The 24,986-nt window shown below is 55.0% G+C and overlaps 4 protein-coding genes across 4 annotated transcripts; 3 read left to right on the top strand and 1 right to left on the bottom strand.

Annotated features, from left to right (window-relative positions):
• Window positions 1-3,013: 3,013 nt before the first annotated feature.
• Window positions 3,014-3,535, top strand: B0I36DRAFT_365102 (uncharacterized protein; the record flags this gene model as incomplete). The annotated part of the gene is made up of 1 exon (XM_046159086.1): window positions 3,014-3,535. One exon carries the CDS (start codon window positions 3,014-3,016, stop codon window positions 3,533-3,535), a length of 522 nt encoding a protein of 173 aa, XP_046010773.1.
• A 1,897-nt stretch (window positions 3,536-5,432) lies between these two features.
• On the top strand, window positions 5,433-8,066 carry B0I36DRAFT_413478 (P-loop containing nucleoside triphosphate hydrolase protein; the record flags this gene model as incomplete). Its single annotated transcript, XM_046161997.1, has 6 exons — window positions 5,433-5,537; window positions 5,591-5,854; window positions 5,926-6,746; window positions 6,808-7,225; window positions 7,247-7,354; window positions 7,404-8,066. The coding sequence occupies 6 exons, from the start codon at window positions 5,433-5,435 to the stop codon at window positions 7,746-7,748; spliced, it is 2,061 nt and encodes a 686-aa protein (XP_046010772.1). The 3' UTR covers window positions 7,749-8,066.
• B0I36DRAFT_433127 (uncharacterized protein) lies at window positions 7,950-9,857 on the top strand. Its single transcript, XM_046162658.1, is given in 3 exon segments — window positions 7,950-8,417; window positions 8,430-8,592; window positions 9,584-9,857. 3 exon segments carry the CDS (start codon window positions 8,161-8,163, stop codon window positions 9,728-9,730), a joined length of 567 nt encoding a protein of 188 aa, XP_046010771.1. The 5' UTR covers window positions 7,950-8,160; the 3' UTR covers window positions 9,731-9,857.
• A 4,877-nt stretch (window positions 9,858-14,734) lies between these two features.
• Window positions 14,735-16,012, bottom strand: B0I36DRAFT_375596 (uncharacterized protein; the record flags this gene model as incomplete). Its single annotated transcript, XM_046160383.1, has 1 exon — window positions 14,735-16,012. The coding sequence occupies one exon, from the start codon at window positions 16,010-16,012 to the stop codon at window positions 14,735-14,737; it is 1,278 nt and encodes a 425-aa protein (XP_046010770.1).
• Window positions 16,013-24,986: the final 8,974 nt, after the last annotated feature.

Raw genomic sequence — 24,986 nt, 5'->3', positions numbered from 1 at the left:
GCCAGCTACATCACAACGACAAGATATGGAAGATCTACCGGAACTACCACGACAATTTCCCAGACCGCCGCTCCTCCAGGGACCGTTATCGTGGACTTGATTGCAAGCTACATAACAACGACGCGTTTCGGGCAGTCCTCGTCCGCCACAAGCACGGTTTCGCAGGTTGGGCCGGCTCCCGGAACCGTCATCATTGACGTACCTGCCAGCTATGTGACTACGACGCGCTACGGTGCTGCTTCGGCGACGACGTCCACAATCCCACAGTCGGATGCGGCACCAGGCACAGTCATTGTTCAGCCTGCTGCTAGTTACTTGACGACGACACGGTACGGAGCCAGTACCGCGGCGACAACGACTATCTCGCAGTCAGATCCAGCCCCTGGAACGGTCGTCGTCCAAGTCGCCGCCAGCTATATCACGTCGACACAGTATGGAACGGGTTCACCTACCACCACGACCGTCTCGCAGACCAATGTGGCCCCTGGTACCGTTCTCATCCAAGTGCCGGCCAGCTACATCACCCAGACAAGATATGTCACAGGCAGTCTCACCACGACAACGACGGTCTCTCAGACGAATCCAGCTCCCGGTACAGTGGTTGTGCAAGTGCCGGCCAGCTACATCACAACCACGCAGTTTGGTGCTTCTTCTGCCGGCACGACTACAGTCTCGCAGACCAACCCGGCTCCTGGTACCGTCGTGGTCCAAGTGCAAGCCAGCTATGTCACGACGACCCGTTATGCCTCTGGAGGCTCGGCCACGACACAAACAATTCCGCAGACGAACCCAGCCCCCGGCACTGTCATTGTGCAGCAACCTGCCAGCTACATCACGTCGACTCAATATGGCGCCGCAACTGCTACCACCAGCACGATTCCGCAGACGGACCCAACTCCTGGCACCGTCGTTGTGCAGGTCCCGGCCTCGTATGTGACCTCGACACAGTATGTCACCACTGGTCCTGTGGGAACAACGACGATTTCGCAGACAAACACGGCTCCCGGAACAGTCCTCGTGCGCACGTCAGCCAGGTACACAACGGTGACTACCAATGGTTTGAACAGCGTGGGCACAAGCACCATAACTGTGCAGCCTCAGGGGACCACCCAAGGCACCATCATTGTGCAGACCCCGGCCAGCTATGTCACCACGACTCAGGCGTACACCGGCTCTGTCACCACAACGACGACAATCCTTCCAAGTGGAACCGCCGCCGGCACGCTCCTCGTGGAGACTCCAGTGCCGTCTTTCAGCTGCGACCAGTTCGCTTACCTGATTCAGACCACGACCCTGTACAGAGTAAACGTGAACACTGGAGTCGCCACCGTCATCGACACTTTAGTCGGCGATGGACGGCCCATCAACGCCATTGGCTACCACCCTACCGAGAACGTCATTTATGGTGCCATTGGGACTGGTTCAAGCGTCTTCCTCGTCCGCTTCGGCGCAAATGGTGATGCCGTCGTGCTTGGTAGTCTTGGTGTCACAGCGACCATTACAACCGGTGATATTGACAACAACCTACAATACTGGGGCTCGTCGTACGGCACCACGTGGATCCAGGTCGACCTCAATCCCAATTCACCAACGTACCTCACCAAGGTTGCCCAAGGCACCATGACGTTGTTGTCAACTCTGGGCATCAACAACATCATCGACTGGACCTACGTCCCCGGCTCCGGGCAGTACATGTGGGGTGTCACCAAGAACACCGCCCTCCTTGGCGCAAGCACGGTCCTTGTCCGCTTCGACCTCGTTTCCAAAGCACTCACCGTGCAGGCCAATTATGGCATATTGGCGGGTGATCAGACCTGGGGTGCTGCTTACTCCTCGAACGACCTGAGTTTCTATGCCTCGGAAAACACTAGCGGCGCCATCTACAAGTTTACGCTGCCGGGCCCAGGCATAACACCCACCGCTACTCAGATCTCTACAGGCCCGGCCGGCAACAGTAACGACGGCGCGCGCTGCCAGAACCATACTTGAAAAAGCCAGTGACGGACTTGCACTTTCTCTTTCCTTTGTCATCACGAACACCAAAATGGGTCTTATTTTCTTTGTTGTAACGTCTCAATTCGCTTCATGACGAGTCGCGCACGTCAGTCTACACCACGTCAACGACGGCCCGGAGACACCAGGACGCTTGCACTGGTCCGCGCCCTATGCAGGTCTTCAAGGTTCTCCGGCGACGTTCGGAGCACAAGGCCGAGCTCTGCATCAGCTGACAAGGTCCCCACTTCCGTGAGGCGTCAGGCGGTCAAGTGCCATCTTCCTTTTAGTTGTGTATTTCTACATTTCAGCGCTTGGTTGGATAGTCGACGGTTTGGTACATAAGGCACATCTTCTTGTTTCGTTTTTCTCTTTTGTCAACTTCTTCTTCTGGCATGAATGCGCTCCGGCTTCGCCATTTATTGACGACATGGCGAGTTAATTTAATAATGTTTCGAAAATCCTCGTGCTCATCCGAGACTGTGATGACTAAATTTGGTAAGGATGCCTGCTTGTTGTGATATAGAGTGATACCAAAAACTCGCTCCCTGGCGGAGGCACGGGTTTAATTTCGCTTGATGCCCCGTGGCCTAGTAGGCTTTTGTTCTGAGGGCATTGCCGTTCTGGGCGGAGCTTTGTAAGATGAGCGGGCTGACAGGGTTTGTTTGTTATCTGCCCCACCGGCACCAGTAGATGACACCATTCTGAGCCATGCTCTGTAGACCATGCTCACACAGCCCATTCCGTATACGCGGGGAGGCTGTTTGGCGGTTGAATCTGCCCTATATTACCCTATGACGAAGTTGACAGACCCAGGTTTTCTCCGTGGGCAAAGTCTATTCCAGCGTCAGCTTTCCCCAACCGGCCGCACCTACGAAACAAAGAGGCATTGGCAGGTAACCTTGTTCCAACTACCAGCCACAACCTCGCAACTTCCCAGCCGTGTGCCAGATTCCCAGGAATCGATAAATTTTCGAAATCAAAACTGAACAAATCCACGCGGCACAATCAGAGGCCCAAGATGCCGTCGGCACTCTACGACCACCTCTACTCCCTCGCCTCGCAGCACGCCTCCGGGCGGGACCTGTTTGCCATCCGGCACTCCTCTGCGATACACAAATGGGGCCACGCGCACGCGCTCTCGCAGCACCCTTCGCTGCGGCATGAGCTGACAAACGAGGGGCTCGCCGCACACTTCAAGTCCACGGGCTCCTTGCTCATCTCGTGCCCGGGCAAGGTGCACAGCATCATGGTCGACGAGCACCAGCGCCTCGCGACGATCTGGATGAGCTACTTCCTGACGACCATCGCGGAGGAGGGCAAGGCCGAGGCGCACAGGGAGGTCGTGGAGAATGACTTGATCTGGACGCTCAAGTTTAGCGGCGAGCCCGAGGAGAGGCTGGAGGAGATCAAGATCGTCGAGAGCGTCGAGTTCATTGATCCCACGGCGAGCGGGAGGGCGAACGAGCTGTTGCGGAAAGCGGGCATTGAGATTAAGGCGGATGTGGTTGGCGGTTTGGGTGTTGTGTTGCCGTCGACGTGAGCAGAATCGCGCTTGGTTTTTTATAAGCTGAATCAGCCACCACAACGTGTTGTGGGAAGAGGTGCTTGTGTCAATGCTGGGACTTGTTGATGATGTGGTTGAAGCATTAGATTTGAACCCTTTTGTCTTGCCCATGCCAAGGGTCATTCATCACGCATCATGGGCGCTGCGCCAGGGCGGAAAACCAGGAGGTCTCTAGACAATGGTATATATGCTTAGACTGAGGGTGACGCTATTTGAAGCAGTTGTCGTCCAGCCATCGTCCTCGAACTGAACGTTCTCGTCTCGCTTGCTGGGTCGAACTTCAACCAATAGGCAAGCAAGCCTTCAGGCAGCATGACAGGTCTAGCACCAGGGACCCACGATCCTCGTAGGTCTCTTGGGCTGTCGACATCATGTACAATGAGACTTTGCTGCATACATCTACAATCCAAGCTTCTTGATGTCGATCATTGGGTGTTTCTTCCTGTAGTGTCTACGCATGTTGTCTTTCCGGAAGTTCGGCTTGCGGTACAGCGAGCAGTGTTTAACTGTGCATTCCCAGTAACATTCCCCGAGTCTGTGTGTGCTCTCAAGGTGACGCTGCAAGGTGCGAGCATCCACATGATTTGTCTCACAGATGTTGCAAAAATGTTGGCAGACTGACTTCTGCGACGGCATGTTGCAGAGAGGTGCTTGTTCGGCAGGAGGAATTTGTCGGAACTCATCCCAAGGGTGATCGTTGTCTACGATGGGGCTGTGAGGAGGAAAGGAGCAAGCAGCCGATGAAGCCAGATAGTCGTCATGGCTGGTGGTGTCGGAGATCTCTAACTCATTGCCAAAGATGTCGAAGCCGTCATGGACTGCAAAAGGCGAGGGCCTTGCAGGCAGCTGGTCATATTGAGGCAAAGACTGTGGTCTGCTCTCATCACGAACCGCATATTCGCTGCAAAAGGGGGCCTCAAGATCGGCAGTTGAGGGCGCCGCAGGATCAGGGTCTCTTAGCTGGGAAAGAGGTGTATTGTCTCTCGTGTGACGTCGATGTCTGCTATGCTTCTTGTTTGGCAAGTTTGCGAGGTGGATGGTCTCCTGCCGAAGGCACAGAAGACCCCAGAAAGGGTAATTGGAATAATGAGTGATGCGACCCAGTCCCGGGCGTCTCAAAGAGTGCCACGGCCCAGGACTGTGTTGGGCTCTTGTATTGAGACGACAGAATCAAACGAGGCCCCAAGTCTCCCCTAAATACCATCACATCGCCCTAATCAATGCTGACCAAATCAGCCATGATAGCAGTCTTTCTGGAAACTTCGGTGAAATGATCAAGGCCCGCCCACAAGGCTTCAAACCCCTCTCCAATGCTCAATGTTGGCGGTTGCGAACCAGAACGCCTGACGTCTCATCCTTACATGCTGGCTGGCGGGTCCGGCCTCAAAACTAGCCAATGGGCATCACCCATCAGAGCAACTCCCCTGGCTGCCATGCCCGGCGGTTGCCAACTCGGCACATCGAGCAATGGCAATCGGAGGACAGCGCGTCATGCTTGTAGGCAAGAATGCAGAGCAGTGTCCTGCATGCATTTGGCAGCCTGAATCGCCATCCCAATAGCATTCTGGCCTCAAACTCAGCCAATCAGAGGGCAGCTTGTTCAAGGCGCTCTTCCCTTAACCCGGAAGGTCTCGCGTCCGCCTCGCATCGGTCAACCAGTGGAAGCGATCCTGGATGAAAGGTTCCTTGGCTTTTAAAAACTCTAGATCAGTGTGAAAAGTCAACAAAAGCCCGCTTGGTCTCAAGCTCTTGGTGGAGAGAGAGAACGAGGTTCTCACACAAATTATAAACAGTTCACTACAAGCATCTGACCCTCCGTTTCAGCAATCCAAGATCTCTCCCCCAGCACCTTCTCGGTTCCTCGGTTTCCAGAATGGCCATCAAGGTCCCAGCCAACCACATCACAAGCCCTAAGCTTCTTGAGAAGATCGACAAGCTCAGGGATCGTAATATTCACAATGACATCCCCTTGCCTCAGGTACTCAATCTTCAATCTCGCTGGCTTGACACAAATGAAAATAACCGTAATAGTTGGTGGTCGTGGGCGATCAAAGTTCTGGCAAATCCTCGCTTCTTGAGAGCATCACGGGCATTCCTTTCCCAAGGGGAACGTCTCTTGTCACCCGTCACGCAACCCGAATCATGTCACGCAGACAAAATCAGGAATCCGTTGTCATTTCCATTGAGGCTGGACCTTCAGCATCGCTTGATCATCAAAATCATTTGAAATCGTTCAAAAAGACCCTGAAGTCAACTTCGGAGCTCAATGGGAATTTCCTAGACATCTTTACAGCGGTCAGTTACAGAGTGACTTCTTTCGTTCCTTTTCGTCTTCAAAACGTACGCTAAAATGCCAATATTGAAAGGCTCGCGACATGATGGGGCTAGGACCCGACACTGCCAACGGCAATTGTAAAGCTTTCAGCGAGCACGTGCTGAAGGTGGAGGTTTATGGTCCCAGTCAGGACTTCCTAACCATCATCGACGTGCCGGGGATTTTTCGCACAAGAACCAAGGGCATCTCCAAAGACGACATGAAAGTGGTTCGGACCATGGTCAGGCGTTACATCAAAGATTCCAGGACTGTCATCTTGGCAGTGCTACCATGCAACGCGGAATTCGCTGCCCAAGAAGTCCTAGAGTTGGCCGAAAAGTACGACGCGGACGGGGAACGGACCCTGGGTGTACTGACAAAGCCCGACCTGGTGTCCGAGCCAAGCCTACAGAGAGAGATCTGCGATAATATAATGTCTGGTGAGAAGCGATCATTAGCTTTGGGATACATCCTCGTGCGCAACAAAAGTGAGGACGAAGAATCCATCACAGAAGCTGAGCTGGACCAGTCGCTCTTCAATACGCCTGCCTGGAGTTCTCTGCCCAAAGAGCATGTCGGCATTGCAGCACTCAAGTCACGATTGGGGGAACTCCTTCTTAAGATCACTGCACGCGAATTCCCCAGCTTGATACGAGACATCAACGCTCAGATCTCGAGCTGCGAGAAGCGCATCGGTGAGCTCGGGCCGCCACGACAACTGGAGCGCGAGCAACGGAGCTACCTCAGCTCGATCGTTGCCAAGTTCAATCATCTCGTCGATGCTGGTCTGAATGCGGACTACACATATGGCGAGGGCTTCTTCAGGCCGGAGCTACGCATGATCACACATCACGAATCTTACCGATCTGTTCGGTCGAGAACGCGCGGACTGCGGTCATTGTTGGGAATTTGAAACTACACGGACTCCGCCAAGTGAACGACCAGGCGCGAACTTTGTAGACGAGCCTTCCGCCGACTCAGCTGAGGCACCCATGGATCGCCTATATGCTACTCTTCTACAAACCGGTGTCGACGACATCACCGACCAAGAAAGGATGAATCTTGCCGAAGTAGTTGAGGGTCGAGTGCAGAACCTAGTGCCGCCAGCTCCCGGCATCAGCGAACGAATTGACGAGATCTACTATCAGTCCAGGGGGCTTGTTCTAGGAGGATTTGATCCGAAATTGATCGATCTATCCTTCGCCAAGCAGTCGCAAAAATGGGAAAGTCTCACAATGAGCTATGTGACGAGAGTCATCATCATCATTCACCGCTTCTTGTTCGCTGCGCTGGAAAGCGCTTGCCCCGAGTCACAGGTGCGAAACCAGATACGGAGCACGATTTTGGGAAGGGTAGTCGACGGATATAAAGAGGCGATTGCCACGGCGAAACATCTGGTCGACGTTGAACGGCATGGAAGACCATACACGGTCAACAAGACCTATCAAAGGGCTTTGGCGGAGTCCGACCAGCGCCGCACAGTCGAGCACATGCGTCCGCTCGCGAGACGTGACAATCATACATACGAAGGGCCCTTCTCTCGTTGTGAGTCTGAATGCGATCGAGCAGACCGCCAGTAGTCTCGCAAGTCCGCAGCAGATCCAGAGGAGAATCCATGACATCCTTCGCGCATATTACAAGGTGGCTCTGGACCGTTTCGTCGACAATGTTTACAAACAGGTCATCGACTTCAGCCTCCTACACGGCTTCTCGAGTCCTCTCAAGGTTCTCAACCATGACTGGGTTCTTGGATTAGAGCCTGAGGAACTGTCTCGAATCGCCGGGGAGTCGGGCACCACAAAGAAACATCGCACAAAGCTGAAAAGGGAGATGGCCAACTTGGCTGCGGCATTGAGCGATATGAGGACAGAATGATACACAACCACGGAGCTGGTGGTTGAAAAGTCTCGACAGATGTTTCATTGCAATGATGTATGTACGAGTCATCTTATCATGGTACTAAGATGCCTAGAAATCCCCCCCAATAGAAGGAAGCTGTAATCGGAGGGTTTCTTCAACAGCATTGATGTTGAGCAGACCTTGCAAGGCGCCCAGGGTAGCTGCGGAGTTAACCTTGTTGGAATTGAATATGCTTTCATGCAAACACGATATCTTCAAGTTGTTATTCACCGTGTAGTATTTGGTAACATCGGCTTGACAATAATGGCATTAAATCATGACCACGTCCCCCATCGCTCAAGCGTCATTCTCTCTTTTGCGTTCTCATCCGCAAATGGGGTTCCTGATATGATCTGCACAATTACTGTCAGCGAAGCCAAGTTGCACAATGAACACGTTAGCTACACTGCTGACATGGGCCTGCGCCTCGTGGCGTAGGCATCAATACCCCACGTTTCTTACTAAATCATGGGGGGTTTCGAGTTTTGCTTCTATGCCTGCAGATGTCTATCCTGAAGATCACAAGGGCGAAGCGTGGGGGCCCTGGGGCCAAAGCTTGAAAGTACCCCCACGGTCTCCTCGTCATTCGCCCTGTTACATCTACGTCCAACCTGCGATTGGGGGCTGTGGCAGACTGACTGCCAGGTGAAGTCTTAGGAATCACGGTCATCAGCTCAGCCGGGAAACGCTCAGCGAGGACGAGAAATGCACAACGTATGAGCACGCTCGTAAGCCCGCACGGCGCAGTGCATACATATACGGTCGCACCAGAGGACAGCTGCCTGCTCGCCTCGTCCTGCTGCCGCCATGCTGCATGTCTGTAAGTGGGCGGCTATTTTTGGCTGCCCGGGGGCCAGCAGCAGCGCGCAGCAGCGCATGTCACCCTTTTGTGTGCCAACATGCACGTCTGACAACCCTGTCGACCGACGCACTCAGCGTACACTACTACAATGACGCAAGTCGGGTGTGTATGTGCGAACGGATCGGGTATGCATGCACTGCGCAAACCATTGGGCTGCATTTGGACTTGGAGAAGCGGACATCCTGTGCTGGGAAGGGCTGAGTGACGGCCATTTTGGATGCCGTTATTCGCAGCCGCACAATGAATGGCATTCGCTTTGTGCTGTGTTGTTGTCATTGCTGTCGTCCATGGCATTCAGACAGACATGAGCGGGCATACTATGTACTGCGTTGGGCAGAAACAACAACACGTCAAGGCCATCGCGGCTGCATGCATACATACATGTTTGCTCTCGCTGGCCGTTGCCAGCACATCCAACAATGACAGGCAGCCACCCGCAAGTCCAAATTCGGGTTCCGGATGCGACCCTATCAAGTAATCCAGGGTGGACGCGTGCACACACGGCCACCCAATGATGCTAAACAATGTGGTTGACAAATGACACCCCGCCGAACGACTTCCCAACCCAGCGGGAGGACGCAGCATGTAACCCCAGCCCGCATTCCTATTTTGGCCAGCTCTCCTCGGACGCACGAAAGCGCGTGGCGCCGAATGCTGTGTGCAGGCGGCTGCCGCACCACCATCCAGCAACGGGGAACGGACTGATTGGCAGTACCTCGCTCTGCTACAAGAAAGAAGCCTGGACCACTGAAGGTCGTTGAGCATGGGGGAGAAGAAGTATTTTGACACGTTGCGATCAAGGGCCGCGGGTGAGAACAGCTTACTGTCGAGCATGACCGTTTCACGATACACGAGGATTTTGTAGACGGCAAGCAGAAGGATGGGAGAGGTCAAGCCACTAGTCTTAACGAACACATGGCATGCAGGACATGGGATTCTGCGGCAGTAGTGTGAGCTGCACGTTGGCTCCTCCGACTGTGCAAAGGATTATGGCTCAAGACTGCTGCGAGCATCTGTGATCTCTACCATCTCTGCAGAGCTAGGACTGCGACCAACTTTACTATCCCTCGCTTTGGAGATCTTGACGGCACAATGATCACATCCCACAGGTGCCAGAATCGTCGGCATACAACGCACACATCTGCATGCAAGAAACATGTGATTGCGAGGTACTTGCCCTACTGCTGCCGCCTGGATCGTTTCGTCGCCAGTTTCGACCGAATACCCTAATCGCAACAGGGACAGCATAATGTTCTCTCGACTAACTGCTTATTAACTGGAACACAAATCGCTCATCGGCGCGCCAGCCTCTGCCACAGTGCCGCACCCTGTGCACTAGAAGTACCTCATTTCAGCTGGGCCAGTCACCAGAAACCCGCAAACCCAAAACAGGCAACTCTGTGAAGCTCTTTCCCACGGCTCCCCCCCCGGTCTTGTGGCTAAGGTGAGTCTTTGTTCCTTAGCCGCTAGGCTTCCGGGGCTTCCGCCCGCTGGCGCCAACTCTGGGGCCCACGATAAGAGCAGTTTAGAACAATGTTCACTTCAACTGCACCCATGAAGCCCTTCTGCGGCCAGCCCGTGAGGGTAGATAGAGCCACGCCCCCTCGTCTCCACTCTCCCTCTGCATCCCTGTCTCCCCGAGAGTAGAGTGACAGTGCGCTGCTTCCCAAGAGTTCTTCCCTCCAACCAGCCCCCCCTTTTCCCATGTGGGATTCCCACCCTTCCTTGAGCCTTCCACGCCGGCGCGCCCGCCCTTGTTCACGGACTGTCGGCCCCTGGGCGAGCCCCTGGCCGACCCGTCCGGCGGCCGTTCCATCTGGCCCCCGTCCCCTGCAGGCCCATTGTTCTCTGCTTGATCCATGCCACCCATGATGATAAATATGGAGTAGAGGCCACATGTTTGTGTCACCGGCAAATTTCCCAAATGGATCGCACGCGTCGTCGGATGAGGATGGCGGCCAGGCGGCGTGCAAGGACAAGGCAAGCAGACAAAATTCACACGGGCGGCACCAACAACACGAAGAAGGAGATACAGCCTTGCCAATATCGTGTGGTGCGTGAGTGCCCGCACGTACCTGCATACGCACCGGGCACGCACCTCGAGTGGTCGAAAAAAAGTTTTACTCTGCCTATGATGTCCCGAGGCTGCTTGCAGCTGAGTCAACGGGCAGGAAAAGCAACGTGACGAGCAGATGATTGTTTCGTTAGCCATTCATGCGGTCACCGACCTCGCGCCTCGCCCGAGTCTTGAGGGATACTTTTTTGCCACCCAGCCACGCGGATTCGTGCCGAAACGATACATATCCCATTCATATAGGCGTTCCCAACGCCTCCACCTCGTCATTCACTTGCCTGGACGAGGCGCAAAAGGGGGGGGTCCATCAGTGGAGACGCCTTCTTTGAAAAGGCGTGCTTGCTCCGTACCGAGACTGGGGAAAGATTGACGCCTTCAAGAAAGTGTGCCGTCCCCGCACATTCTGTTGAAAAAGTCTGGACGAAAGGCTTTAGCTCCAAGCCAACAATGGCGCCGTTGAGAGCGACCGTGGCGCCGAACACTTTGGATAATTGGTCTCTCGCCCGGCTGAGAGGCTAGCGTTTCGCAGATGCGGCTCACTGACACGATTCACGCCACATCTTTAGAGAAGTGAGCAAAAGCCCCCCTGAGCTTAGTTACCAATTGCAGAGTGTGATCCGCAAGAGGTCTGACAGGGCAAGGCCGTCACCGTGAAACTCGGGCTGGGCGAGGTTCATTCACATGTGCGTGCCTTCTCATTAACCCAGACTTTTACCAATGGCACGGCTTGTTCTTCTCCCCACAAGATCGCCCTGTTGCGTCCACTTGCGTGCTGCTGGCCTTGTCTCTCTGTCCACCGCCAGTTTGTGTCCCTGCGTTTGCCTTGCTTTTTTTTTTTTGAACCACTGGCTGATGCTGCAGGGCGTCCACGATGCTCGAGTGACCCTAATTTTGGCATATTCCGAAACCTGAATTTTCTCCCAATAATATCCGGTTGAAAATATGTGTGTGCGTGTGCATTATTATGCGGAATGAGCGCCAGATTACCTGACTGGTCGGTTTGGCTCATCTTCGGTTGTCTGATGACACGGCCTGAAGCTGAGTGCCACACCACCACACCACACCCCATGGCCATAGCACATACCACCACTGAAACCAAGCAATCTCGGCAACAGAGCAACCCAGGAATGCCCTGAGACTCCCGCCCTCCCGAAGCAACGCGGCTGAGTAAAGTGACACGTGCACGCGCGTCGCACACAAACATGCAATAAATAAATCCCAGGCACGGCACGACAACCACAGCAGATTAATTGATTGTCAAAGAAAGAACAAAAGAGGAAGAGGAAAGCGCCGCGATGGTCATGAATCCACGCGGAGAGCGGCACCGCAGAAATGCGTCATAATGACTGACGGGACTTACACTCGGCGTCCTCGTAAAGAAGTGCAATATTTCGCAAGAGTATTATGGAACCCTGACCAGCACGAGATTGCGATTGACCAAAGCTCAGGTCGCTGGTCCTCGGTTGGTTGAAACAGAATTCCCTGTGCACGGCCGGTTTGGGATACCAAGCAACTGCACCAGGCAGCCTTCCATCCGACAGACAACCCAGTCCAGGCGCGAAACCACCACAACGCGGCGCAACCGTGACCCCCAAACTTTTTCCAGAAAGAAGTGGGAATTCACCTCGAGCGCTCCTAAAACCAGGACAGCCCAAAGTGCAACCCGCTATTATTATTATCTCCTCCTCTCAGAAGGACCCCTCAGGCGAGGGCAGAAAAGGGAAACTCGCATCGTCGGAGCCCCCGGTCCCTATTTCCGTGCAGAGACCAGCTTGCTTGGGCTGTGGTGAACCACCACCACCACCACCAGGCGCCGCCCGACGACCCCCAGTGCACAGCCCTGGCTTTGGGCATCAACGACCCAAACACGTCCTTCGACTCAAACCCTGGTCTCTCAACATTGATGATGATGATGTTATTATTATGATTATTATGACCCATCTCTGGCTCCGGGGGCTTAGTACCCTTGAAGGATGCTTGCCTGCCGAGCCCTGCCACACATGAGGCGCGCACATACCTACACTACACACACACACACACATACACGGAGCCCAGGTCGGCACTGCATAACTTAACAAGCACGCGCTCACGCACGCACAAGAGGGAAAGAGTCATACGCCGTCTTACAAACATGCACACCTGCACACACTTTTACACACCTTACTTACACACCTTGCACACACCTACACACACACCGCGCGCGCGTGAGCTTGCGCATCGCTGCCCAACGGGCGGGCTGGCAGGGCCATCCATCGGAGCCGCACAGAGTTGCCTGCCCGTGTCGGAAACACTTCAAAAAAAAACATACACACACAGAAAGCAGGGCCAGAGAGAGAGAGAGACAAAAAAAAAGAGGTCAGACCGCTCATCCTGTTACAAAGACGACACCATGCCGGTGCGCCCAATTCCCATTCCCCGAGACCCCGGCCTTCGTGTGTGTGTGTTGTGGGGACAGGAAGAGGATGGAGGAATTTCCAGAAATCTTGGATTAAAAAAAGATGATATTGCCCTCGTGGGCCGCTGCAAAAGTAAACAAAGAGCACACACACACACATACCCTTGTCTTTTAATTTGTAAACAAAGGGCTTTGAGGCCACAACACACAACGCCCCTACCCCCGAGACACCGCCAACAACACAAACAATCTGTACATACGACTACCCTGCTCGTAAATATTGAAAGCGGCTGTTGCCTCTTTTGTAACCAATGAAATGGCTCGATATATAAGTGGCAGTGTGTAGATTTGTTTCGTCTCTGCCCGTTCCGGGGGTCTTATGATAATAGCTCCAATCTTTTTCCAAACAATCTCCGCATCCCATCCCAGAGGCGCCAGTGTTCACGGGTACATAGCGAAGCTAGCTCGGCACCCCATCCAAGTGGGGCCCGTATTGTGAGAATGAACGGGGGTGAAAAAGAAGTTCTGGAAGGAATCTGGAAGCATCGTGTTGGTTATCTACCTCTGGGTCGAACACTACGCAATACGCAATAGTGACCTCCGAAGACATGCACACGGCACGCGCAGAATGCACATGATATTGAACCAAGCAGATTACGGTGAATTCAAAGGCAAGCTATCCTAAGGCGCAAGAAATATCGCAGATATTGTTCAGAGGAAGAAAAATAAAAGTAAGAGGGGTATATCCAGCCCGTACGATCCATAATCTCGCTGATCCGGCGAGAAGCTCTATAACAAACGATAAAAAGTGATCCATGTCCCAGAAACAGAAAGACAATCCAACTGTGAACGCCGTGCGATGCCTTCAGAAACTCGACGGCATTGCGTGTGACAAGAGTGATCCCATCGCCCGAGCGTACCAAAGACCCATTAAGACAATCTGGTGATGTCGACTGCTGCCGGCGTTGATAAATATAGCCGGACAAAACAGTTCGCCGCTTCGTGAAGCTCCCTATAACAGCAATCTGAATACAGAGACTGTGGAGGTTCGCGGCCGTGCTGCTGAAACAAATACACGCAGCGCGTGCGGAAAAAAAAGACAATGCCCGCAATAATCAATCCTCCAAAACAAAGCGCATCCAGCTTTTTCTATTCCGTCCCAAGTGCTTCGTAATCGGATCTGCTCGGCCCTCCGTCGGCGGCTCCCACACGGGTTCGTGATATACATCGCCATCGCTGCTTTTCTCCGCTCCGTTCGGGGTATCTCGGATAAAGACAAGAAAGAAATCATCTCCTTCTCAACTCGATGCAGGTGGTCGTGCCCTGAGGCGAGATATAGTCTGATAGAAAATAATGGAAATCCTGGAAATGGGAGACTCCAAACATGAAAGGGTCCGGGGGTCCAGGGATTCCAAAGAAATAGTGACCGAGACGGGAGGTCCGCGCTCAATACTGTACAAAGACGTCGAGTGTAGGTGGTCCCTCCATGGTTTTATGTGCGCTTCAGCGCTGTGTGGTTGGGGGTGTGTGTGTGGTAGGTGATATGTGACTGTAATTGTGTTGCCTCACGGTGGCCTCGGGGCCGTCCCATCATGGCATGACAAAGAAAACCAAGGTGGATCCGGCAAGGTCTAAACGGTGGGCTTCTTGAGGATTTCCTCACAGTTGGCGTCGAATCGGAGATTCCAGAGCCGGACGGATTGCATGAACTTCTCGGTCTTCTCAAACTCCCGGTCAACACCAAACAGAGTGTCCACGAACTCGGTGCCAGAATTCTTGCCGAGCTGGGCCGACTCCTTGCGCTTGCTCGCCTTGAGCATTGGGGCCTCGCAACGCTTCAGCAGGCTCCGTAGCTTGTCCATGAGACGCTCGCCGCTCAAGATGAAGTCCTCGACGAGGTCCCGGTTTTCCTTGGAGCGAATCCTGGGGACGATATCCTCGGACCTCTTGACTTTGCCTGACAACTGGATGAGCAGCAGCCAGAGCTCACCAGCCATATCGGAGATTGGCTTGGATGGACCATGGGTATAGACGGTCCAGTCATAGATCCACTTGCCAAGGGAGTTGGCGTCGAAGACACTGCCTAGCAGCATGATCGGTTCCTCGGAGGGGTCCCAGTTCTTCAATGAATATCCAGCTGGGATCTTGTGCCTGCGGGCATCGGCTTCCGTGGCCTTGGCTACGGGTGTCGTCTTCTTCTGCTGCTTCATGGACGGCTTCGCAGTGGCGGAGCGCTGAATGTTGGGAGAGGCTTCCGAGGGTCGACGGCTGTGTGAACGCGACGGGGCGTGGTGACCGATCCGTGTTGCGGAGCGGGCAGGGACATCATCATAGCGAGGGGACTCCGTCTTCTCATGGTATGTAGGAAAACCCTGCGCATAGTAGTAGTCATCAGTTCCATATGCCGGAATGTGAGGGTACATGCGGTGCTGGTTGTCATGATGGTGATGATAATGATTGTGGTGTCTGCGACGGCCGGCCTGCGCTGGCAACACATAAGTGATGCCATCAACCTCGAAGATTTCGTCCTCGTCGGACTCCCCAGGGGAAGCCCGATAATAGGAGTGCGAGTGGCGGCGCTCGTGCCTCGAAGGGTGGTGGATTTCATAATAACGCGAGTCCTGAGAGAAACTTTGCTTTCGCCTTGAACTCACTTTCGGGCTGGGGCCGGTGGCATACTCGCCAGTGCTCGTGTACCTGGGCGAGAAGGCCGTCGTTGGCCGAAACTCGAAGTTGCCGTTGCTGGCGCCACGATGATGAGCCCGAGTCGCTGGTCGCTGTGGGGTCTTAGCCGGATAGAACTGGTAGTGGTGCGGCGACGGTGTTGGTGAAGGGCTGTTCACGTCGTAGTAGTAGCCTGGGTCCCCGCGAAGGGGAGTCCCAGAACTGTAGGGCGACCCGTAACTCATCTTTCCTGTCTCTTGCGATGTCCTGCTGACACCCTCTGGTCGGTGTTTCTCAACTTCCAAAGATCTTGCGATCGCCCCCACTGCGACGCTGGCTGCGGTCCGGGAATCTCAGTGCTGATCTCCTCGGCCGCTGCTGTGCTGCTGTTTTTGTGTGTATGTTCGTGATCCACGTCACCTGGGTATGTCGTCGAGAAGATGAGAGAGAAATCGTCTTCGGTATGCCAACATGTCAAAGTCTAGTAGATATATCTCCTGGGGAGGATGTGCATCAAAGCCGAACCGTCGTCGACCTTTGATGGAACCGATGGGAAGATGCTGGACGCTTCTGTTGGTCCAGACTGGGTGAATGTGAAAGGGCTCGGTTTGTGTTGGGATGGTTGCAGTCGTGACTGGTATGGCAAGAGCCAGATGAAAGAGCAAAAGACTTGCAGCGGCGTTGCTGCTGTGCGGGTGAGCACTGCTTTTAAAAGGGTGCTGGAAATTTTGGGCCGCAGGCCACTTGGGAAAAGTTGGACGCGCGATTCACGGCTGTGTGGGTGCAGGGGCCAACGAGGCAGCAGGGATGGAAGACCCAGGCTCAGGGGGGGGTAAGCAGCACAAAGCACTGCAGGGAGATGACTGTAGGGGTGTGCTTATGAGTCGAGGGGAGGGGTGCGTCCTGTAGAAGGACGCAGAATCCTTGGCCGCCCTTTTAGTCAGACTTCACGAGGACAAGCCCTGTTCGCTGGTCTTTGTCGCACAGCAGGGACCTCCCACGGACGGTACCAGCCACACGGTCCGAGAAGGTTCTACTCGCACTTTGGCCCGGCGATAGCGGATAAAGAGCCGCGACGATGACTCCTCGTCTTTTGCGCAGCAGAGCAAGAGTCAGAGATCTGCACTGACGTTGCAGAGCTTCCCAGGTATTGGCTTTCGTGGTTTATGGTTTTTGCCTCCGGCTGAAAGAGACGGCTGCCTCTCAAGTCTGAGACACGGCGGGCTCGACTGGCTTCGCAGGCTGCCTCCCGTGTGCGCGTCGAGAGTAGTACAATATGGTTGGCTTTCTGGTGTCTGCAAGAACGGTGGCCGGGTAGCATGCCGGATATCCCTGGCTTAGTGGACCAGTGCCCAGAGGTAGCGTCTTGCACTCTTGTTTCGTGGCCCGTTCTTGTGCCTGATGGGCCGGACTGAGTCACTGAGCACCAACAAGTGGCCGGGGAGTCCTGGTGGCACAGCCTCGAGAAGCAGCGAGCGGCAGGACTGGCCTGGGCTTTAGCGAAATGAACTCGTTTCCGAAATGAGCCCACTCCCAGCGACCAGGGTTATCCAGTGCAGCGGGATGGCGGGACGCCGGCTTGTGCTTTGCAAGCGGAGCAGGACACGGGCCGCGCTGGCTGGCTTGCGAAGAGGTGCCTCGGGGCGCCAGGGATGCGCTGTGGGCCACAAAGCCAACGGCTCCTAGGCAGACGCCGTGCTGCGGGACGTGCCTCGCGCAGGTTCACCTCGGTGAGCAGGCCGCAGATTGAGAGCGACGGCAGGGAGGAAACCACACGGACACGAAGGGGTTGGGCGTGGTGGGTCGCCAGCCAGAGATATGCCGCGAGGCTATTGCATGATATGACGCCAAGTCGCTGCCGGGAGCACTGGACGCAAGCTCAGAAGGCGCGTAACGTTGGTCTGAATGAAGGGTGCGTTGGGGCGCCGGGTGTGTGCGCCAGGGTCTATTGGCGACATTCGCTGGGGGTTGAGGGTGGTGATGGAAGCACTGGGAAACGAACAAAGGAGGGGGAGGAGGAGGAACAAAAGCAGGAGGCAGGACATGAAAGGATGCGGGCGACAACCAAGTTCATGTAGGAATGGGCATTGTCTCTGTTCATTCAGGTGGTGGTGTGCTGAGTACTGAATCTACTAGCTGAGTGCCGGATGCTGACTGGATGGCTGGGGGGGAAGGCGCTGCGAGCGAGGGGCGATGGTTGCTGATTACGAGCAGGCGCCTGCACCTTCCGCACAGCCCGCGCGGGTGCAACATTGACTGAATACACGTATGAGAGGATGGACGGTCTTGATAGTGGCGAGGCTGGGACAACGGCCGCGACGAGACGATCGCATTCCGATACTCACTCGCCCTGCAACCATCGATTTGTTCTGCCATGCTCTAGTGATGGCCAGCTGACTGCATTTCGCGCCGAGGCAGGCCTCGAGCCCGCGACGCGCCCGCCAGCGCCTTTGCATGCAACTGCAACTGTGACGGCCTCACAAGCAAGCACAAGATGCTATTCACCCGACCCTGACCGTTCACGCCAGCGAACCCGCAGCGATGTGACTCGCAGGCGGCGTGATCACGGGTGCGCATTATGCGAACGGCCCAAACCGGCCAAGCTGCCAGTCACCACACGTGGGATGCCGGCCCCAAGTCAATGCACGGCGACCCCCCAAAGCCAGCATGGTCTTTGCACGCAGCAGAGTGGAAGCCTGTTGACTGATTGGCGAGGGCTTTGGCACACAGCTCGAGGACAGGGCTGCGAAAGGCAGAGGTGGTGGGCAGGCCGTGCCCGCGGGCGCTTAGCAGCCTGTCGTTGACAGCGGGATGGCATCGCGATCACACACCCACTGCCAGCCGGCGCCAGCATGGCATGTCATCTGTTCTTGGCTGGCCGTGACGCTCGATGTGATTGCTGCTCGACTACCAGTGGGTGGGTGGTGCTCGTGGTATTGGATTGAACCGTGCCGTGATTCGGCCCATGCTGCGTGCTCATAGGCTACCGAGGCACAGGGCTCGCGTTGCTGAAGCGTCGATGGCTGTGGACGTCAGAGGACACCATGACACACCCGCTGCAGCCTTTGTGTCGAACCGTTGGAGTTGAGTCGTCACCACCACCTGGGCAACACTGGCGTTTGTCTGTCTGCATGGAATGGCGGGGCCTAAAACGTGGAGTTTGCGGGCCCTCTCCAGAGGCCCACCCGGTCCTGCACTCCACGCCGATCTGCCCGCGGCTGCCTTTTAGCCTGCCGGGCCTGCTGCCGCCTCCCCTGGTGAGTTGAGCCGCACTGCCAATCTCCCCGTGGTGATGCATCACCCTGCTGCCTGTCTGCCCGCCCGCCCGCCGTCTCTGGCTGTTCATGGCACCTAATCATCATCGCCGCCACCCTGCATCATGCACGTCCCGATCCAGCACGGCAAGCTCACATCCCCGTGCGGCCGTTGGCATCTACCGTCCCTGCCTGTCCTCGGACGCGCGACACCACGCCACTCGGCTCGACGGAATGTTAGAGGCCGCTCGGCAGGCTGGTCAACTGCTTAGATCTGCTCTGCTTTAGACACGCCATTGTGGTGCAGAGGCGACTCTGGTCAAGCCAGCCAGCAAGGCCGCCGTTGCAAAGTCTCGGCTCCCCGTGCTCATGGCTTACGCCATGGCGAGTGCATCTGCGTTGTTCTAACCACGACCAACTCCTGGAGCAGGCCCCTGCGAGGTGATTCAACCTCCTTGCGCGGTCCAAATTGCACGTCTGGTCGTACAGGGACGAGGCGTCCTCGATGTACGACACAAAGAGCGTCCGCACCTGCCAGAAAGGCTCGACAGACAAGGATGCGCACGTCCGTCGGAGGAACAAAGTGTGGCCAGCCAAGGAGGACACGGCCCGAAAGCGATGCCCATGCACCTTGAGAACCGAGTCTCGCTGCCACCTTCTGAGGTCTCTCCGGCCAGAGACAAACGGCATGGCTGAGAGCTAGTGGCCTCCTGTGCACTCCAGGCGGTGCACCTAGCAGAGCCTCCGATGTGGCTGATGCGACGTGCCAGAGCAGGATTCCGAACCCTCGCCAAAGCTGACATTGCACGGCACCATCTCATTCGCGGAAGCCAGAAGGAGCATAATCGCGAAGGCTTCCCAACAAAGGCATTCTACAGACCTAGCGTCGCCGGGCAGACACCTTGCTTCTGGTGTCCTGCAAGCAGCGGGACGGACACCTTGGCCAAAAGGAACGGGCGCCCATCCCTGTCCGCTTGCCGTCCGACCATAACACACATACCACACGCCCCCCCTGGCCAGCTCCCAAGCAAGCCGGTGAGACATCCATGCACCGGCCTGCTCATTTCAAGACAATCTCAAAGGGCCTTCATTACATGGGAAAATTTTGCATCTGTTGTTTTAGGATGCTGTTCGCTTCACGCAGGCTAAGACCATGCCAGGTCGCCGGCGGACAGCCATACAACGAGAGAGAGTGTTATGTCCCGCTGAGAATATCTCCAGAACGGCCCTCAGCTGACAGAGCTGAGAGTCGCGCGTGCGCAGTACAATGCCTGTCGGCGTTGTGTGGCTGCCCTACTGCCCAGTGTTGTCATACCGTTTGCTGCAGTGATGTCCAATGTGTGGGTGCGGTTCAATCTCCGCAGCCTGAGTGGTTGTTACTGTCAGAATAGGCTCACGACCGATGGCCACTAGGAGCACTGATTGGAGCACACCACGCACGCAGCTGGTAAACCCACAGACGTTCTGGACTTCAGCAACGTCATGGCCGTCCATGACAGCCTGTGCCGCCACGAGATATCTCAGCGCTGGAGCTCCACTGACATTCCCGGAATCAAACCCCATACGTCCGTGGATATTTCTGTCACGATATCGTTCTGCTCGCTGGTTTGCTCGTTGTTGGGGCGGCATACCGTGGCAGCTTCACTGCGAGGAAACGAGCACTCCTGGAGTGGCTGGATGAAGAAGCTGCCCAAGGCCGGCATCGGATGTTCCAGAACGTCGGCACTTTCGATGTCCGCCCTGTGACACAGACTCATTTGACCAGGAACATATTATCCTATGTTATTCTGACCTCTTTTGGTCATGGATCGACCTGGGTATGCCACGGCACGCCTTGTCTCAAGCGTGTGACGTAGCAATGCCATAGCACGCCGTCAAAGTTTTCTGGTCCAGGAATGCTTTCCACAGCACAAGATATGGAACTGAAAATTATTTGTGGGCGTCACATTTCCAAAATGCTCTCCAGATGTCTTAGTTCCCGTTCAGCTCTCATACTTCAGGGACCAGAGTGACTTAATCAGGTTGCCATGCCAGCTTTCACGTAGGTCTTCGTCTGGATCGTCATGACTCGCGTGCTTCTGGGAGGCTTTGATGTTGCAAGTGACTCCGTCATCAAGGGTCGCGAAAGGGCTAGACAGACTCCTCGCCGGATGTCGTCAGAAGAGCATTATCTACGATGTGCTGTGCACGGCATGTGTAAGATTGGTTGAGTTCTGCGGCGGAGCATCCAGCTGGCGACTTGATATTGGCTGTATGTTGCGTACAGCCCCATTGCTCGCCTCGTCAAGGTTAAACTCCTGCGAAACCCTGGTTCCAAGGGCTTTCTTAACGCTCTGCCATGTGTCACGCTCTATGTTGGCAGCCTCCAGCAATCGCCGAATCGGAGGCACCGAATGGCTGGTTAGTTTCGAGGATGAGAGCCCACTACATCTCGCAGGGTCTCTGGTTGGCTTGTTCACGACAAGTCGACCACCGACCCGGCCATAGGGGAAGCTGCCGCAAGTGATTCTATCTCCCACCCCTCTCTCCTCCCCTTGCCTCGACGCCATCAACACCAGGTTGCAGTTCTGCAAGTCCATGTCATAATCCGTCCAACGCTGTTCGGAGCAGCCAATGTCGTCAGGCAGATGCAGCCAGGACCCGTGGCTCGCTGCATGTCCGCCGCCCGCCGTCACTACTACTGCACCTACCACTCCTCCTCCTGCTCCTGTTGCTGCAGCAGAGGCGGCCTGCTTTCCTAGCCCTGCATATGTCCCACTGCTGCCCAAAGGGCAGGGCGGAATGGAGGCACATTGCATATACAGGCAGCGGACACTTTTCCCTCTTTTGTGCCTCTTCTTCCTGCTTGGATGTGCGGTTGCCATGGCGTCCCATCGGCAGCAAGCAAGCAAGTGGCTGCATACGCTCAGGTGTATGCTTGCCAAGTTCTTTGCATGGATTTTCTCTCCGTTTTTCGTTCCATGCATGAGCACCTCGACACGTCGCCGCAAAAGACACAGGGGCACCAGAGACATGCACCCGCAGCTGGCAAACCCTACATAAGCGAACGGGGATTCGTGCACGAGCCGAAACCCCAAGCAAGAACGACAACAACAGCAACAATGATAATGATGATGGCAATCTCGTGGGGCAAACATACAGCGAGCCCCTACCCACCTTCTGCTCGGAGTGACCCAAGGGCGGGTTGCTGCAGTTTCTTTGCTCTTCCTCCTCCTCTCACCGCTGCTGCGTTGGGCTTCACCCATTCTTTGGCCCTGGTGACTAGTTGGGCAGCGCCGCCCGTGGGCCCGGTTCGCAGCCCGCGACGCCCTTTTTTTTTTTTTTCTCGCGTGTTTTTTTTTTCGGCGGTCCCCGTCTACCTCTCGTCAATGCCAGCCTGTCACGTGGCAAGGCGTGAATTCTTTTTTTGCACGCCAGGCTCGCAGTTGCACACCCCGAGCCCGGGTGGGTTTTTTGAGTCCTGTTCACAGCAACGGGTCTGTGTTTCCGCATGGAGGTCGCTCGCCCCACGCGCGCAACTGTGGTGGTGCGTGTAAGTCGTTCAGTGGAGCCGAGTCGGTAAGTGTAGAGAATGGCAAGAGGGACCTGCCAGAGGAATTGCCATGTGATTGGTCCCGCTGCATTTGAAACAATGTGCAAAGGAGGAGGGGCAGGGCCTTGCACAGCTGAACTGGATGGCGGAGTGGCTCTGACTGCGCTAGTTGGTACTGGGCGTGTTGTCGGGAATGGCAGGGGCACGGAATGATGGGTCGTCAGCAGCACCAACAGGTTGTGAGAGTGCCGATGATGTGTCCAAGCGGTGGGAATTACATGTGACAGAAGCAGATGGTTGACATGGGAAAGAATTCCGGACCAACGAGTTGTGGCGACTTTCTCGGACTCGCTACGAAAGACCGTCTGCCTAGTTTACACTGCCCGGGCGATGAAGTCGAAACTTTCAACAAGTCGCATGGGAGAATCGCGTGGGCATGGAACCTGCACCGGCCCACTGCTTGGCTTGCGCTGCTGTGGACATGTGTTTTGCAGGTGGTTGAGCACTTGCGCGCCCGCCCGCGCTTTGTGCCTGTGTGTGGCAAATTTCTGGTGAATTCCGGGGGAGAACAGTGAGGCCGCCTACACCTTTCAAAGCGCTGTTCTGCTATCCTTGTCCTGCTGCTGGACCTGATTACTTAGTACGCGCGGATCGAGTTCCGGCACGTGCCACGCACCCACGGTGGCCACTGCCATCGCCTATGTCCGTGCTATCAAGCTCTGGGCGTATCATTATGGTGTGTTACCTCCTGGTTGGTTGACTCAATTGGCGCAGTCCCACTCTTTTCTCTCGACAACTCCCGAGCAAGCGGTTGCAAATTTACTTCCATGGGAGGGCATTTAAAGCGATGCGATATCGGCATCGAAAGAACTACTGCCAAACGCGATTGCATAATCTGTAGCGAACGGCGTCCTGCTGTTGCTGCACAGCGGCAACAAGGTTGAGACCAGGCCTAGTCTCGATTATTAAACACTGGGACGACAAAGTGTGGCGAAGTTCGACACATGCAAATAGAACCAATCCCCGAGGCAAGCCGGAGATCAATCACTGCTCAAATATCGCCACGTGACTCATAACTACTTGCCCTTATTGCAGTCACGGCGATACACCAAAGTGCCTAGGCAGATGTGTGCGCAGCGTTCGTGAATCTCCAAGCCACGAGTCGGACCGAGCCTCGGGCTCGGTCCGATAGCTGAAATCGCAATGCAACTGCCTCACGATATCGCTTTACAGCTTCACCAAAGTATTTGATAACGACGTGCGTGTTTTTTCTAGGCTGCGGTTGAGCTTGCGTCACCAGATCGCCTTCGGGTTCGACTGTTGCCTCTGCGAATAAGCCGATAATGTCGAGTCATTGGCTGACTGACGACGGCGTTGACCTGGGTGTGGCCATATCCTCGGATAGGGTTCTTAGCTTCTGGCATTGTGAGTCACTTGGGTGTGAAGTGTAAGCCATACGCGTCGTCGTCGGGGGCTGGACCATGTGAGGCAGAACCTGCGTGGTCGGAATCCGGGAGATGCTGAGCGTATGTCACTCGGCACGTCCTTCGGTGCCACGTGACACCGACGCCTAGAGTAATGCCTGTGCTTTACGAGAGGATATCCTAGAGGACACTGGCTGGGATTTGGTTGGTTTTGTCGCCGAGGGTCGACGATCCCGCGAGGGAAACGGAGCAGCACCTTTGCTTGCCCAGAGAAACCAGTTATTGTGAAGTGCCATATACACATGGATTTTGAACATGACCTTGGTAAGCTTCTTGTTTTCCTTACAGTACTCAAAAGACACACAATATTCAAAGTTCACCAAGTTCCGGAAAAAGGATCTGCCTATCGCTAAACAAGACTCGCAAGCTTGCCAACCCTGGCTCATCACACAGTCAAAACATAGAGGTGACTGTCTCAATGATGGCAAATCAGCATTGAGGATCAGAAATCTTGACCAAGAAGGTCGAATCGACACGCTATCGGACCAGGCCACACCGGAAAAGGCCTGCACAGACGGGCATTGCGGTACGTAGTCAACTAGTCACATATGAATCACGATGAGTCAGGTGTTTTCTCGAAGTTGCAGCAGAGCCTCCGTGGCGCTTTAGCAGAACATGTGTTGCGGTAGCCCACTATGATTGTTCTGGCTCACTCTACGAACTTCTGTGGCCCTCGCTGACTGGCAAAGTATCGCCCAACCTGTTGTTTTAAGCTTAATTTGAAGAGTCCCTTTCGCGCATGAGGTGAAGTGCTTTGTCCTAAAATTGACACAAATCGTGGCTCCGATGCTTGCCATACTTTTTGCAAGATGGTATGACAGAGAGATTATCTGTTCGCAGCGAGCCTTGGACACAAATATCGTAGCTCTCATCTTCGAAGCTTTGCACTATATTCTATTCTATTTGGAAAAATGTCCCGGGTGAGTTTTATGGTCGCCCCTTTGCGTAG

Source organism: Microdochium trichocladiopsis, assembly GCF_020744255.1.
Source record: "Microdochium trichocladiopsis strain MPI-CAGE-CH-0230 chromosome Unknown B0I36scaffold_7, whole genome shotgun sequence".
NCBI lineage: Eukaryota > Fungi > Ascomycota > Sordariomycetes > Xylariales > Microdochiaceae > Microdochium > Microdochium trichocladiopsis.
This window is presented reverse-complemented; position numbering and strand designations above follow the sequence as displayed.